We start from the raw sequence: 17,121 nt of genomic DNA, 5'->3' as shown, positions 1-17,121 counted from the left end.
ATTGTGATACAGTAGTGTGTTAATACTTCATTAAGGAAACATTTTCATAGGTCCTTTTTATTATATTTTTTTTAATTTTCTAGATGTCTTCTGCTCTTAAATATTATGTAGCTATTACTTTCTTTTCCCTGTCAATAATGTTTTTCATTTACTATTTTAAAGAGTTCCTGGGGGCTGGAGAGTTGGCTCAGTGGTTAAGAGCACTGGCTGCTCTTCCAGAGGACAGGGTTCCATTTCCAGAACCCACATGGCAACTTACAACCATCTGTCACTCTAGTCCCAGGAGATCTGAGGGCACTGTGAGCACAGGTCGCACACCAGGCTTTTGAGCAAAATACCCACACACATAAAGTAATTTTCAAAGCAGAGTTTCTGTACATGTAGATTTTTGTTTTCATTAGACACTTTTAGATTTGCTTTATTTAAATCTTTGCTCAGAAATATCATTTATTAAACTTAATGCCTTAGTGATAAAAATGTACATGGTTTAATTACTCATCTAACATGCAAGAGAGTTGGAAGCAGCTGTGGTAAGAAACACTGTATCCTGCCACTGATATTCTTGTCTTGTTTTACTGTTTTAGTTATGTTGTCCATTAGAACCCTGACAGTCAAGCATTTCACAATCCTTTTCTATTATAATTTCCAATGACACTCAGATGCCAGCTAGACCCGCTCTTCTTGAAAGGAGTTTTATTACTAAAACAAAATGAAGCTTCATTTCCCCCAGCCAAATGAAGATGACAGAATCCAATCACTATTTCTATGTCATTTCCCAGAAAAATGATGTTAAATTGATATTTAATGTCTGCATTGGTTTGTTCTTCATCAAGAAAATATGGCATATACTTTTGCAAATGTTAATTCACCACTCATACACATACTTCATCTGTCTATATGGCATTTGGTTATTAAGGAGCTTATGTGCTGAGGAAATGTATGAATAGTGAAAATGATTATAGATAGATAGTTGGTATATAGACAGATAGATAGACAGATAGATAGGTGATAGATAAGATAGATTAGATAGATAGATAGATAGATAGATAGATAGATGATAGATAGATAGAAAGAAAGATAGATAGATAGATAGATAGATAGATAGATAGATAGATAGATAGAGACAAGGAGATCATAAGAAGGAGGAAGAAAGGAGAAGGGAGGGAAAAAGAATGAAATGAAGCTATAAGAACAATGGAACAGAGTATAGACATCACAGATCATGAAATGTATCTATTACATGGATTTTTATTAAATCTTGAGAGGAGAACAACAGAAGACCTTACCATCAACTTTAGAATATCATTAGTCCTTCAGTCATGTTCAGCAAGATCCCAGTGAAACTGTTTGAAGCCTAGGGACCTCTCTCTATGTGAGTTCCATGAATGCTTTGCAATGCCTTAGGCATTAGTGGCAATTTTTCCCAAATTAAATGAATGTAAATTCAATAAAGTACTAACATCTTGATTCAGGTCAGCAAGTTGGTGATAACAGTTCTAGTACAGTTAATTATTGTGATTTTTCACAAATTAATAATATTAACTGCCTGTGATTATTCTTCTTCAATTATGATTATGCAGCTTCATAATTCTGAATAAGTAGGGATATGTTATTCTAAAATATAATACTCCATGACATTTAATATTTACCATCTCTGCTTCTACCTATCAATGCCTTTCCATTCTCCCCTGTAGTAGGTAAATAGAGAAAGGGCAAAGAATGCAACAATTTATGTCAGAAATGTCAATCTTTATGCCACAAACAGAATAGTCTGACACCTTCTATTAACCTGTGATTATCTCCTGACATGTGCCTAAACCTCTATCTGTTTTTACATGAGAGTAGAAAAATTATGTGAGTTAATAATCCTAATCCTATTTGCCTTTACTAGAGTGAAGTTAAGTCTGCCTTTGGTTTGGATAGTTTGACTTTTTCATATGTAAGTGTGTTGAAGACAAAGCTAATTTTCTCTTAATTGTGACAACTACAAATATTGGAAATAAAGAAATGTACAGATTTAGTGTTTGGTGAGACACTTCCTGTAATTAAGGACGAGTTAGCAGTTTAGAAAGGTAATGTGAAAACATGTACATTGATGTGTTGACTACCTTAGAAACCATAAAAAGCATTCCTCACAAAAGCTGGATTTGTTTGACAAATCATAAAACAAGAATTGACATTCAAAACTTCACGTATTTTCTTTCAACCTTTCCGATGATACTTACACTATCTACACTGGTTTAATTACTCATCCAACTGAGTGAGAGACACTGGAAGAAGCTTATGTAACCGATTAGCCATGGCCCGTCTTTGACATCTCTGTGCATGTCAAAGATTCCATTTTAGTTATGACACCTTAGGACCCTGCTTCTCAGCCAGTTCACTTCCAGTATGCCTGGGTGCCTGAAGAGAAAAGTAATCTACATTGTCCTAATGGAAGCTTATTGGTTTTGCCTTTGGAATGGGAATGTGAGAGATCCTGGTAAAAATAGTTTCAACAATTTTTATTCGTTTATATTCCCACTATTGTTCCTACCATAATTGACATGCTGTTTACACTGTGCTTTGTGGTTTCAGGGAGGGGGAAGAGCAGAAGATGGCAACTCTTCTTAATTTACCCTTTTTCTACATGTGATAAAGTCTCTTTGTACACAGTTGGTCAAGTCTGTTGTTTGTTTAGTTTTTAAAGACAAAATTTGCAGTGTAGTCCAGGCTCATCTTGAACTCAAGATTTTTGCCTTACCCTCTGGAATCTGGCATCAGTAGTGATTGGCCACAGTCTTCTGATTCCTAGCATGGATAACAAAATCCAATGTCTGCATTACCATTAAAGTTCTGAGGAAAGCATATTTCATTACTTAACATTTCCAAACATTTTGTGTGCTTTTCACTTTTAACCTTAAAATACAGATATGTTGTCTGGAAACAGCCACAAACACCAATAACAGTGCCAGAGCAAAAGATTATTCTCTTTTTAAATAAGTTTGACCATAGATCAGAAACAGTGTTTATATATATATATATATATATATATATATATATATAATAAAGGTGGGTTAAAATGTAAAATGTTTCCTCAGGAAACTGCCATCTTTATTTCACTTTAGAACTGTTATGTATTAGATTCAACATATTTTAACAAAGTAACACATATTACTTGACCAGCAGTGGTTATATCATACTTTGTTATGAGTTTTCATACCCATTGTCACTTATATTTCTATCTGTTGTTTGGCTATTTGTTTACTTGATTCTTTAGATTTGTAAGTCAGAGTGAAAACTCTTGTGCCTGAAAGGAAAGTACTCTATGACTGCATTCGTTTCTTTCTTTTCACTGTAACAAATACCCAACAAGAAGCAAGCTTAAGGAAAGGAGTATAAATTTTGGCTCACTGTTCAAGGGTACTGTCCACCATGGTAGTAAACTCATAGCAATATGCCCTTGAGGTCACGGGGGACACTGTGTCAATTCTCAGGAAGCACAAGATGTTAAGGCCTGAATCCAGAGGACTTTTTTCTTTTTATGTTGTCCTTGGTCCCAGGCCATGAAGTGGTGCTCCCTACATTCAATGAAGGTAATCCCAATTCAGTTCATTTAATCTAGATGCTCTTTCAGTGTCTTACCCATAGGCTAACCCAATGTATGTAAACCATCACAGATGACTCTAGTGTCTTGTATGGTCTTGGGGGCTGTAGGTCACATTAGTAAACAACAACAATCACAGCTACGAAGCGCACCCCAAGACTGGATATTTTTATCATCAGTTTTAAAACTGTCTTCTCTAGAAGCCATGGAGCTACATTATCCTTTCCTTTGTTTCACTCAGGCCTCTTAGGTAAGGAGCCAAGGGGGAAATAAAATATACAGGATGAAAAGATGGCGATGCTGCCTCCTCCAGGACCTCAGAGCTTCGTTCACTTCACAAAACAGTCCCTTGCCCTCATTGAGCAACGCATTTCTGAAGAAAAAGCCAAGGGACACAAAGATGAAAAGAAAGATGACGAGGAAGAAGGTCCCAAGCCCAGTAGTGACTTGGAAGCTGGTAAACAGCTACCCTTCATTTATGGAGACATTCCCCCTGGAATGGTGTCAGAGCCCCTGGAGGACCTGGACCCATACTATGCAGACAAAAAGGTAAGTAATTGAGACTTCAGTAGCAGAGTTCCCTTGACTTCATTCCATACCAAAGATATATGACAATTAATGTCCTCATGGCGTGAGCAATCTCTTAAATACATATTAGGTTGCTGAGAATATGCACTTTTTCTAGTATTTTGTTAAAACTGATAGTGGTAGTGGCATGCTTATTTGAATTGACTAATTATTCAACATATTCAACAGAAAGTCTTCCTTTTTAAGTATGGCATGGTGAACCCTTTCTGGTAGTTTTATCGTCACGGCTATGTTACACTTGTTTAATGTGTGGAGTGGGTGGGTAAAGTCAGATGACACCTGGTAGAAATTATTTCTCTGCTTCCACTATGTGAGGCCCAGGGATCAAACTCACGTTATCATCAGGCTTGGTAGAAAACGTCTCTACCTGCTGAGCATTCTTGGCAGCTATTTGTGGTAATATGTAATTCCTGTGTATGACTATTTTAAAGTCCCTTTAAGTTGTAATGCAAATGAATAATGCTAATTTAAATTATTATTCCTTTATAGCCTATTTGTTTTCTAATGAGAGATGGAAATGGAGTGGATCTGGATGAGCAGAGAGGTGGGAAGGGACTGGAGGCTATAGAAAGCAGGGCAACTGTAACCATGGTATATTATGTAAGGGAAAAACATCTATTTTCAATAAAAGAAAAAAATTTAAAACACAAAAGTCATCCTTTTTATTTTTTTTAATTTCATATGTAATGCAATTTGATCTTGAAAAAATGATGTAATAGTGTAGTAGGTTTCATGTTAGTTTTGATCCCCTTTCTTTGCCTTTTATGACACAATTCCTCACCCTGTGTTTGCAGAAAGCCAAGTTTGTTGAGGTAATACATACCTGAAAAAAATAGATTTCCTACCTCTGTCCATCTCACCGTCCCGGGGATGAATGTGACTGAGGAGAGCTAAGAGGGTTGTCCAACACATCATCACAAACACACTGACATCAGGAAACGTTTGGGGGTAGCTTTATTTTGAGGTTGTTCAGCATGAACTTTGTAGATTACAAGGTGCTGTCACAATGTCTAAAGGGTGGACATGTCTAGAACTACTAGATGCTTGTATGCAGTTCAGTTATTTTAGAAAACAAACAGCTTTGGAAGTCATTGTCCAGTGACTGACAGATGCTTCCTCACGAGGGAAGTGCTTGTCTTAAAGACCCATGGCAGCATTGCTTCAGCCCTGCACTACCACTTGGAGGTATAAACTGTTCACGGCAATGTGATGGATTAAAGTGTTGGGAGTTCAGCTACATCCTGTTTCTTTTTCCTCTTGCAGACTTTTATAGTATTGAACAAAGGAAAAGCAATCTTCCGTTTCAACGCCACCCCTGCTTTGTACATGCTGTCTCCCTTCAGTCCTCTGAGAAGAATATCTATTAAGATCTTGGTACACTCATATCCTTTCCAATGCCTACCTTAAGCAGTACATCACAATGATGTTGGGTTTGCTTCTGTATTCAGACCTTGATATAGGCCCTTCTGCACCTGGAAGGATCTTTATAGATTTCAAAATAAATTAGGCTCATAAAAGCATAAGAGGATAGTCTTATTAGAATTTTAGAGTATGATAATTTTATTCAACAGAGCAACTATTCATCTATTTTGATTATTTTCTAAAGAAAAGTTGTTTGCATTTCAACCAATGTCATCATCGGCTCCGCTTTTGTGGTGTCCTATATTCCTTGACTGGAAGCTACTTTATTCAGCATGCTAATCATGTGTACAATTTTGACAAACTGCATATTCATGACCATGAGCAGCCCTCCAGAATGGACCAAAAACGTAGAGTAAGTGCTCATTAGTATATATGAAACTGGGGTTAAATGCTATATTTCAAGATTCTTTTTCCTTCCAGAACTTTAGAAGTTGAGTCTATAAAATAATGTATTTTATTCTCTCCTGTGTGCCATTTTCTTTTCAGTTCTTTCTCTCCTCCATGTTAACTCATTGGGAACAGGGTTGGAATCCTTAGATGCTACAGTGTTTCTGAAAGAGTGAGCTTATCATATCCCCTTTCCTGTCCATAAATATAATATGCATCTCATGCTAGTGGCTATATTGTTATTAAAATCTCTACTGGGATTCTCTGGATGGATTAAATACCTATGTGTAACTGATAAGGACATTTTAAGAGCTCTTAGAAACCATCCCTTACACAATGTATTTCACGAGATGGAATGATCCATAAACTAACAGCAGCTGTGTAGAATCAATGGTAATAAACTGTAAAAGTTGTAATGAGACATTACTCATTTACACCTAGAATTTCAATGTATTCTCTCCTTCAGGTACACTTTTACTGGGATATATACTTTTGAATCACTCATAAAAATCCTTGCAAGAGGCTTTTGCGTGGGCGAATTCACCTTCCTCCGTGATCCTTGGAACTGGCTGGACTTTGTTGTCATTGTTTTTGCGTAAGTACTCCTCAATATTTTTGACCTGGAAAGTTTTGAATGTCTCAGAATAATATTCTGGTAAAATCAACTTTTGGAGGCTGATTTTTCTTACATGACATGGCTACATTTAAAGGTAAACAGAGTTGCAAAAAGACTACCTATTCACAGTTGTATTTTTTTTTCAAGAAGTGTTTTCCAGTCAAAACAAGTTTTGCATAAGGGTTATCTTGCCTCCTGATCAGCACATGAGTGGACATATATTATACATCTGTATATCCGGTGTTAATTGGAAACACATTTTTTTAAGAATTTATTGTAAAACTAAAAGTATGTCAGAAGCTCTCACAAGGCTCCTTAATGACTAAGACCTCTAATTCTAAGCACAGTGTGTGTGTTGATGAGCTAGTAAGTATATTAAAATAGAAAGTCAGATATTCCTAACTGAGCTTTCATCACACACTGCTCCTACCATGAATTGCACAGCTACTGCATAAGCAGCAGAGTTGACTTTCTGTATCATTTTCAGGTACTCCTATCTTTTTGCAAAAGTACTAGTCATAAACCTTTTAAGTCCCAATCCTAAATTACTGTCTCTATTATCTTGAATTATAATAGTATCATAATTATAACAGACCCACCCCCCCCAGAGCTCCCAGGTACTGGACCACCAAAGAATTCACATGGAGAGACCCAGGGCTACAGCCGCATATGTGGAAGAGGATGGCCTTGTTGGACATCAGTGGGAGGAGAGGCCCTTGGGCCTGAGGGTGTTTGATGCCCCAGTGTAGGGGAATACCAGGGCGGGAGGATGAGAGTGGGTGGGTGGATGAGAGGGGGAGCACCCTCATAGAGGCAGGGGGAGGAGGGATGGGATAGGTGGTTTCCTAAGGAGAGACCTGGAAAGGGGAAAATATTTAAAATGTAAATCAAGAAATTAACAACAAAAAGAGTGTCTGAGACATTGAGCCAATTCAGAAAGGTCTGAGATTTCTAGTCTGTTTCCCTCATTCCTCCCCAACTCCATATTCATCAGGTTCCCTCCAATAGAGATACCTTAGCTCCATTTTCTCAGGGTTTTCTAGAATATTCACAAATCTTATGGGCATCAATATTGTCTAAATTGAGATTATTATACTCATTACAAGAAGAAACCCTCCACTGATTAGTAGTTACCTCCACTCCCCCCATGCACTGACTCTTTTAAAACACCATATTGCTTTGCTGGACATTTTTTTAAAATATTTTTTATTCAATATATTTTTTATTTACATTTCAAATGATTTCCCCTTTTCTGGCCCCCTACTCCCCGAAAGTCCCATAAGCCCTCTTCCTTCCCCCTGTTCTCCCATCCACCCCTTCCCACTTCTCTCTTCTGGTTTTGCCCTATACTGCTACACTGACTCTTTCCAGATCAGACCACTCCTCCGTTCTTCTTATACATCATTTGATGTGTGGATTATGTTTTGGGTATTCCAATTTTCTAGGCTAATATCCACTTATTAGTGAGTGCATACCATGATTAATCTTTTGATACTGGGTTACCTCACTTAGTATGATATTCTCCAGCTCCATCTATTTGTCTAAGAATTTCATGAATTCATTGTTTCTAATGGCTGAACACTACTCCATTGTGTATATATACCACATTTTTTGCATCCATTCTTTTGTTGAGGGATACCTGGGTTCTTTCTAGGTTCTGGCTATTATAAATAGGGCTGCTATGAACATAGTGGAGCATGTATCCTTATTACCTGCTGGGGAATCCTCTGGGTATATGCCCAGGAGTGGTATAGCAGGATCCTCCAGAAGTGACATGCCCAGTTTTCTGAGGAACTGCCAGACTGATTTCCTGAGTGGTTGTACCAATTTGCAACCCCACCAGCAGTGGAGGAGTTTTCCTCTTTCTCCACATCCTCGCCAACACCTGCTGTCTCCTGAGTTTTTAATCTTAGGTTATTTTGATTTTCATTTCCCTAATGACTAATGAAGTTGAGCATTTTTAAAGATGCTTCTCTTTGCTGAACATTTTATCAGAGTGAAATTTGCTGTGTTTGGCTTCTTTTACTTAGTATATTGCTCTCAAATTGTATAGAAGATTAAAACTCTATATTATTATATTATGCATTTAATTATTTGATTATTTAAGTCTATGAATCACAATAAAATACCATATATGTCTTTTTATCAAATCATTCAAATCATATGCATTAGGTTAAATTAGGAACGTAAAAGACTTGCCAAACTACACATAGAAAATACTTTGACTAACAGGACGGTAAGTATTATACACTGCCTAGATTCTGAATAACTCTGATTTAATCCTACAGGTATTTAACAGAATTTGTAAACCTAGGCAATGTTTCAGCTCTTCGAACTTTCAGAGTCTTGAGAGCTTTGAAAACTATTTCTGTAATTCCAGGTAAGAAGTGATTGGTGTGGAGCTTTAGGCTGCTTAACTCCAGCTGTTTGGGAGTTTTCTTTGTCTGTGTGTGTGTTGTCACTGTGTCTGTGTATAAACTCCCCTATTACAGATATGTGACAGAGTTTGTGGACCTGGGCAATGTCTCAGCGTTGAGAACATTCAGAGTTCTCCGAGCATTGAAAACAATATCAGTCATTCCAGGTGAGAGTGGGGTTAAACACAAGGGCTGGCTTTGACCCTTTGGAGAACAGAATTTTCTTCCATAATTTGAACCAAACTGCATTCCATCTGCTTTCACTGCAATTTTTATTTTAAAAGTCAGCCATTGGGTTTAATCAGTTGCATGGGTCTTGGAGAAGGAAGATGACCACTTGGCTCACATCTCCACTTGAAATTTTTCCTCCTGCCAAAGGATTGGTTTTCTACCTTTTCAGGAAGGAAAATTTCAACTGATCAGAACATCATATAAATAATAAAATAGGAAATATCTGCATGTAGGCGTTGCATGACATTGTTTAATTGCTTTCTGTTTCTTACATGAACACTTTATCAAGATGCTTCTTACTTGAAAATTGGTTTGATATACGTCATCACTATGTACTTCAATTAGTTTCTTACTTTTTCAGTTCTATTATGTAGAGATGGTTTGTTTGACCAACTTGTATTGAGTTAAAATTACAAAACTATTATATTTGTAAGTGGGGTATGGTTTCAGCATCCACCTTACTTAACAATTGAACCTAATAAATCCTTGGAAATGTTTTACTAGTTTTAATCACTTGTAGTTCATAAAAACAAGTTGTACAGATTCACCTTTTGGGACCTGGAGACTTTTCTGGATTCAGTTATTTAAGATCATTGACTTGGCATATTGCATGCATTCCTAGTTAGGCTTGTGTTTTCACTTGTTTCCCATTGAGAGCCTTTTATGTCATTATGAATGCCAATTTTTCTTCTACATTTTAAGGACTAAAGACTATCGTGGGGGCCCTGATCCAGTCAGTGAAGAAGCTCTCTGACGTCATGATCCTCACTGTGTTCTGTCTCAGTGTGTTTGCACTAATTGGACTGCAGCTGTTTATGGGCAACTTGAAGCATAAATGTTTCCGGAAGGACCTTGATCAGAATGAAACATTAGAAAGCATCATGAGTACTGTTGAGAGTGAAGAGGAATTGAAAAGTAAGAATGTCCCTGTTTTGACTATGTGCTAGAAGTAACACCAAAAGTGTGACTTTCTTCTAGTAATTCATACATGCTTGAAATTTGATTATTTTGAAACTATTGAAATATGTAACAGAGACTTGTCAGTGTGATTTTCTTTTCTATCTTGGTACAAGTGACTTTATAAGGCTTTCTTTTCTATAGCTCTATAGTGATTCATTCTGTAGGAACCTAGGTTAGTTCCATAAAAACAAATTTCTTTTTTTATTTGATATATTCTTTATTTATATTTCAAATGATTTCCCCTTTCATGGATCCCCCAGAAAGTTCCATAAGCCCTCTTCCCTCCCCCTGTTCCCAAATCAACCCCTTCCCGCTTCCCTGTCCTGGTATTTCTGTACACTGCTGCACTGAGCCTTTCCAGGACCAGGGATCTCTCCTTCCTTCTTCTTGAGCATCATTTGATATGTGAATTGTTTCGTGGGTATTTGAGCTTCTGAGCTAATATCCGATTATCAGTGAGTGCAGACCATGTGTGTTCTTTTGTGATTAGGTCACCTCACTCAGGAAGACTTTCTCCAGTTCCATCCTCTTGCCTAAGAATTTGATGAATTCATTGTTTTTAATAGCTGAGTAGTGTTCCATAGTATACCACACATTGCCACATTGCACCCCACACAATAATTGTGGGTGATTTCAACACCTGTGTTTTTATTTTTTTGTTTGTTTTTTTTTGTTTTGTTTTTTCTTGGTTGGGAGACTGTCAATGTCAAAATCATTTCTATTTCTTTAGGGGTTATGGGACCATTTAGATGGTCTATCTGATCCTGATTAAACTTTGGAAGGTGGTATCTGTCTAGGAAACTGTCCATTTCATCTAGATTTTCTAGTTGTGTTGAGTATAGGGTTTTCTAGTAGACTGTGATAATTTTTTGAATTTCCTCAGTTTCTGTTGTTATTTCTACCTTTTAATTTCTGATTTTGTTAATTTGGATACTGTCTCTGTGCCCTCCGGTTAGTCTAGCTAAAGGTTTATCTATCTTACTGATTTTCTCAAAGAACCAGCTCCTGGTATTGTTGATTCTTTGTATAGCTCTTTTTGTTTCAACTTGGTTGATTTCAGCCCTGAGTTTGGTGATTTCCTGCCTTCAACTCCTCTTGGTTGTATTAGTTTCTTTCTGTTCTAAAGCTTTCAGGTGTGCTGTTAAGCTGCTAGTGTATGTTCTCTCCAGCTTCTTTCTGGAGGCACTCAGAGCTATGAATTTCCCTCTTAGCATTACTTTCATTGTGTCCCATAAATTTGTGTATGTTATGCCTTCATTTTCATTAAATTATAAAAAGGTTTTGATTTCTTTCCTTACCTACGAATTCCAAAGAATACCAAAGATCTTTGATTACCTTCCTTGACCAAGGTAACATGGAGTAGAACATTATTCAGCTTCCATGTGTATGTGGGCTTTCTGTTGTTTTTGTTGCTATTGAAGACCGCCCTTGCTCCATAGTGATAAGATAGGAGGCATGGAATTAGTTAGATCTTCTTATATCTGTTGAGGTCTGTTTTGTGACCAATTATATGGGTCGATTTTGGAGAAGGTACCATGAGGTGCTGAGAAGAAGGTATATTCTTTTGATTTAGGATAAAATGTTCTAGAGATATCTATTAAATCCATTTGGTCCAAAACTTCTGTTAGTTTCACTGTGTCTCTGTTTAGTTTGTGTTTCCCTGATCTGTCCATTGAGGAGAGTGGGGTGTTGAAGTCACCCACAAGTATTGTGTGGGGTGTGATGTGTGCTTTAAGCTTTAGTAAAGTTTCCTTTACAAATGAGGTTGCCCTTGCATTTGGAGTATAGATATTCAGAATTGAAAGTTCTTCCTGGTAGATGTTTCCTTTGATGAGTATTAGAGTGTCTTTCTATGTCTTTTGTGATGACTTTTGGTTGAAAGTCATTTATTTTATTGGATATTAGAATGGCTACTCCAACTGGTTTCTTGGGACCATTTGCTTGGAAAACTGTTTTCCAGCCTTTTACTCTGAGGTAGTATTTGTCTTTGACACTGAGATGTGTTTTCTGTATGCAGCAAAATGTTGGGTCTTGCTTACGTATCTAGTCTGTCAGTCTGTCTTTTTATTGGGGAATTGAGTCCATTGATGTTAAGAGAAATTAAGGAATAGTGATTGTTGCTTCCTGCTATTTTTGATGTAATTTTTTATATTTGTTATCTTCTTTAGAGTTTGCTGAAAGAAAATTAATTTCTTGTTTTTTCTAGTGTGTAGTTTCCCTCCTTTTGTTCATATTTTCCATTCATTATCCTTTGAACGGCTGGATTTGTGGAATTATGCTGTGTAAATTTGTTTTGTCATGAAATACCATGGTTTCTCCATTTATGGTAATTGAGAGATTTGCTGGATATAGCAGTCTGGGTTGGCATTTGTATTCCTTTAGGGTCTTCCCAGGCTCTTCTGACTTTCCTAGTCTCTTGTTAGAAGTTTGGTGTAATTCTGATAGGCCTACCTTTATATGTTACTTGATCCTTACTGCTTTCCCTTACTGCTTTTAATATTTTTTCTTTGTTTAGTACATTTGGTGTTTTAACTATTATGTAACAGGAGGAATTTCTTTTCTGGTCCAATCTATTTGGAGTTCTGTAGGCTTCTTGTATGTTCATGGACATCTCTTTCTTTAGGTTAGGGAAGTTTTCTTGTATAATTTTGTTGAAGACATTTACTTTCCCTTTAAGTTGGAAATCTTCACTCTCTTCTACATCTATAATCCTTAGGTTTGGTCTTCTCATTTTGTCCTGGATTTCTTGGATGTTTCAGGTCAGGAGCTTTTTGCATTTTTCATTTTCTTTGACTGTTGTAACAATGCTTTCTATGGTATCTTCCGCATCTGAGATTCTCTCTTCTATCTCTTGTATTCTGTTGTTGATGCTTGGATCCATGACTTCTGACTTCTTTCCTAGGTTTTCTATATCCCAAATTGTTTCCTTTTGCGATTTCATTATTTTTTCTACTTCCATCTTTAAATCCTGGATGGCTTTGTTCAATTCCTTCACCCGTTTTGTTGTTTTTCCCTTAACTCTTCAAGGGCTTCCAGTATTTCTTTAAGGGAGTTATTTATGTCCTTCTTGAAGCCTTCCAGGAAGCCCTCCATCAGCATCATGATGTATGATTTTAAATTCAAATTTTGCTTTCCTGGTATGCTTTCCTTGGGGTATCCAGGACTTGCTATTGTTGGAGATTTGGGTTAGGATGGTGCTATATTGCCTTGATTTCTGTTAGCAAGTTTCCTACATTTGCCTTTTGGCATCTGGTTATCTCTGGTGTTAGTTGGTCCTCCTGTCACTGGCTGGTGTGTGCCTCTCCTGTGTGCCTGCAAGCCTATCTAAGCAACCCTGGGTGACCTTCTTTCCCTTGGCACAGATTGCTGTGTTGCTGCCAAGCTCCTGGGTGCAGGTGGAGTCCTGGTGGAGTGTATCCCAAGCGATCCTCTACTCTGGTGATCCCTGCCTACTAGTCTGCCCCTCTACACAGTCACAGGAGCAGAGAATGTGGTGCCTTCGAAGCACAGGACTCCCTCTAACTGCCTCCCTGCAGGGTGCATGACCCTTGGCAGGGTAGGTACCCAGCTGGCTGGCTGTGGTGCTACTGAGCTTCTGGGTGCAGGTGGAGTCCTGGCAGTGTGTGTCCCAAGCTATCTTTTACTCTGGTGATCCCTGCCTACCAGTATGCCCCTCTACATAGTCACTAAAAACAAATTTCTACAAGATAAAGATTCCAGTGACTAGGGACCAATAATGATTCACATTAACTATTGCATTTAACTATATGATATGGATTATGTTCTATAGCTTTTTTAATATAAAAACACTAAGATGCTTTTATAATGTAAGATACAATATAATTCTATTTTGTATTTATAACTTAAAACTATAATATCTTATACCTAAATTAACGAATGGTAACAATGATAAAGCTATCACTATTAAGATATTTGCCTATTGATGATATTTATTTAGGTTTCCATAAGACAAAATTTAGTTTTTCAACACCATACATAATGGTAAATTTGATAGGCTTTATAACTTTTCCTGATAGTATTCCCATTTCTGATTGATGGGGTCAGAAAGGACTGATTCAGTGGAATGTCCCCATTAGCACAAGAATATGATCTGAACATAACCTCAGAAGCCTGCTGAATATACAAGCATATGTCAGAGGTCTCACATAACACACACACTGCATGCTCATCAAATGCTTTCCCCTTCGATTGTTTTTCACAAGACCTATTGATGAATAGGAAAGAAAAATGAAGTCAGGATCATGTGCATCTTGACACCTGAGCAGCATCTGAGTGAGTGATATTATCTGGTGAATTTAGGACATAGTATTCTAATCTGATCTAAGGGAGAGTCAGAAAATAAGAAACTTTAACAGATTATAACCTTTTGCCAAAAAGAAATGAAATTTCCTTAGACAGCAGAGAATTTTTATTTTTTCTAAATGGTTTTAAATACTCAGTGATGAAGTAAAAACAAATCAAGTCTATCTGAGATAGCAAAGGAATGTAAGTAAAAAAGGAGTAGGAATAGGGTTGATATGAAGAAAACTATTAAGTGCACAGAAAAATACCTAGTATGTATTTCATTACCATCGCAGTTTGGTTACAAATTAGCATGTTTTCTTCCTGTTCCCATCATGAACTCTTCCACTTTCTGGTTTTTATAATAAATATTTTCAATTTCTAGACTGGAATAGTAATTGCTATGTAAAAGTCTGACTGCTGAATAAACTCACACTTAGCGGCTTTTTCTGAACTCTTGCTGTTTGTTTCAACTCAGAAATTTTGGCTGAAACTTCTCTCCAAAATGATTGATTCACTCCTGCTCCTCTCCGCTTCTTACTGAACTGCTCTGCTAGGCCTCAAACTGCCAAGCTGTTCTAATCTTCTCGCCCTTCTTATTCTGTTTGCACCTGCAACCTGTCTCTGCTTAACTCTCCTGATAAAACACTCTCTCTCTCTCTCTCTCTCTCTCTCTCCTGCTGCTGCTCTCTTAAGTAGATCTCCTCAATACTATTCTCATGAGAGTTAGTCATTTTCTACCTATGACTCATTCAGTAAATCTTTCTATGATTTGTCACTTTGTGTGTGTCTCAAATAAAGGTCACTTTCAATCATGAGTGCCTCTTTCTGTAAGTTAACCTTATTTTTGTTGTTTTGTAGTAAAGGGTCTATCAGTCAGATCATACTATAATCCAGGCATGTCTACATTCCATTTGATTACATAGACCTGGAAGGTCTTTGGATACGATCTCTTGCTAGAGAAGCCATGTTGTTGGGTTAAAATTTCTCTAAACTAGAAAATATTATTTCTTAATTTGTGTGCAATAGAAATGATAAATAGAAATAATTGTCCACATTTACATTAATTTTTAAAATTCAGTTTTCAGTTCTTAAAATCTTCTTTAACATTTGTGCTATTCCTATTCCTTCTATATTATAAGTCTTATCACTGGAATGTCTTTTAGACTCTGTTTAGAAGAAAATCTTCAAACAAACTTTTATTAGAATTTGTTTGGGCAAAAAATAACTTATGTATCCAGCTGATTTAGGAATCAGAGGCTCAGAACTCAGTCCATCAATTAGGTAGGCACTATTTACAGACAGGAAAAGGTTATGGTTTAGAAAAACAGCTTATGGGTTACATACAGGCATTTCCTTATATGGGCATGGTCTGATTGATCAGTTGGCAGTGGTGATGAGCTCAAGTCGAATTGCTGTGATTAGTTAAGATGCAACTGCTTGTTGTTAGGGTGAATTTAGTAATAGCTTGTTTCTGTACCACATTTAGCTGCAGTTCTTTTGATTGTGGTGATAGCTTTTGGTCAAATTTAATTTAACTCTACTCCTTTAGTCAGCCCTTCAATTTTTGGAGTTTAATTGAAATCATGGTCATTGATGCCTCTTTCTCTCACCGTAACAAGATTGATTGGCCTCAATTTGGGATTCAGAGTTCTCAACATCTAGCCACCTTAATATTCCTTTATGCACTCATTGTTTTGTTGTTATTATTGTTATTACTATTTTCATTATTTTTAGTTAACTAAGATTATTTGGTTTATAATTGATTATTACATAGAACCAATTAAGATCTTTTGAGAGAATATAGTACATAAAGGAAATTATATTTATGTCTATAAAGAAATAGTACTAGAGCATTGATTCATACTGCATAACAGAAGTTCCCACAACTGAATTGATCAAAAATCTAGTGTATAAAAACTATGCAAATGTAGACTATTTTAAACTATTAGTTTTCTTTTTAATTTCTTATATTTCTCATATCTTCTGTTTATTATTTTTATGTAGTTATTTTTATACTTCTGTATACTGAACTTAAGACCTCACATATGTTAGGTAAAAGCAACATCACTGAGTTATAGATCCAGGCCCATTGTATTTTTTATCTTTAAACTATCATTGAATTAAATTAAATTAAAACTGTCAAAGTTCAAATTTCTACCATTGCAAATATATTTGCGAATTAGTGAGTTACTTAGCAACATGGAGTTCAAAGCAGTCTTGTTAATCCAAGAAGTTTGCGGGACAATGATGGCCTTATACAGTATAGTTATCTAATGTAGCTAGTGCTTGAAACACATTTCTATTCAAAAATGTATTTGTATGTATGCTCAGGTAAGGAAGAAGTGGTCCTCTAAAATATTTCCCATTTAGAGAGTTATATGACTACTAGTAAAATTTAAATGGGTCCAATAACATTCCATTGCCTATTGGCTATTAATAATTGTATATTGTTAGAATTCATTATCTATATTGACAATTCATTGAAATAAGAAGTGTTCATAGATGTATTAAAATGATGATTGATAATGGCATCACTAAATCCTCTAAAGATAAAATATAGCTAGAAAAGGTATAACACATTGTTCTATGGAGGTTGACATTGGGAGCTA

At 36.4% G+C, this 17,121-nt stretch overlaps 1 protein-coding gene across 4 annotated transcripts in view; it reads left to right on the top strand.

The window, feature by feature from the left end:
* Nucleotides 1-3,877: 3,877 nt before the first annotated feature.
* Scn9a (sodium voltage-gated channel alpha subunit 9) overlaps nt 3,878-17,121 on the top strand; it is an 81,146-nt gene continuing 67,902 nt past the window's right edge. For 2 of the 4 annotated variants that reach the window (XM_052181152.1, XM_052181150.1), the window contains exons 1-6: nt 3,878-4,135; nt 5,438-5,556; nt 5,859-5,948; nt 6,450-6,578; nt 8,888-8,979; nt 9,950-10,162. In XM_052181152.1, coding sequence (XP_052037112.1) covers nt 3,878-4,135; nt 5,438-5,556; nt 5,859-5,948; nt 6,450-6,578; nt 8,888-8,979; nt 9,950-10,162 — 901 coding nt within the window. Of the gene's footprint in view, nt 4,136-5,437; nt 5,557-5,858; nt 5,949-6,449; nt 6,579-8,887; nt 8,980-9,091; nt 9,184-9,949; nt 10,163-17,121 lie in introns of all 4 variants that reach the window. The other 2 variants (XM_052181149.1, XM_052181151.1) reach the window with 2 other exon arrangements.

Source organism: Apodemus sylvaticus, chromosome 5 (genome assembly GCF_947179515.1).
Source record: "Apodemus sylvaticus chromosome 5, mApoSyl1.1, whole genome shotgun sequence".
NCBI classification, from domain to species: Eukaryota; Metazoa; Chordata; class Mammalia; order Rodentia; family Muridae; genus Apodemus; species Apodemus sylvaticus.
The sequence above is the reverse complement of the archived record's forward strand: the minus strand, read 5'-3'. Positions and strand labels throughout refer to the sequence as shown.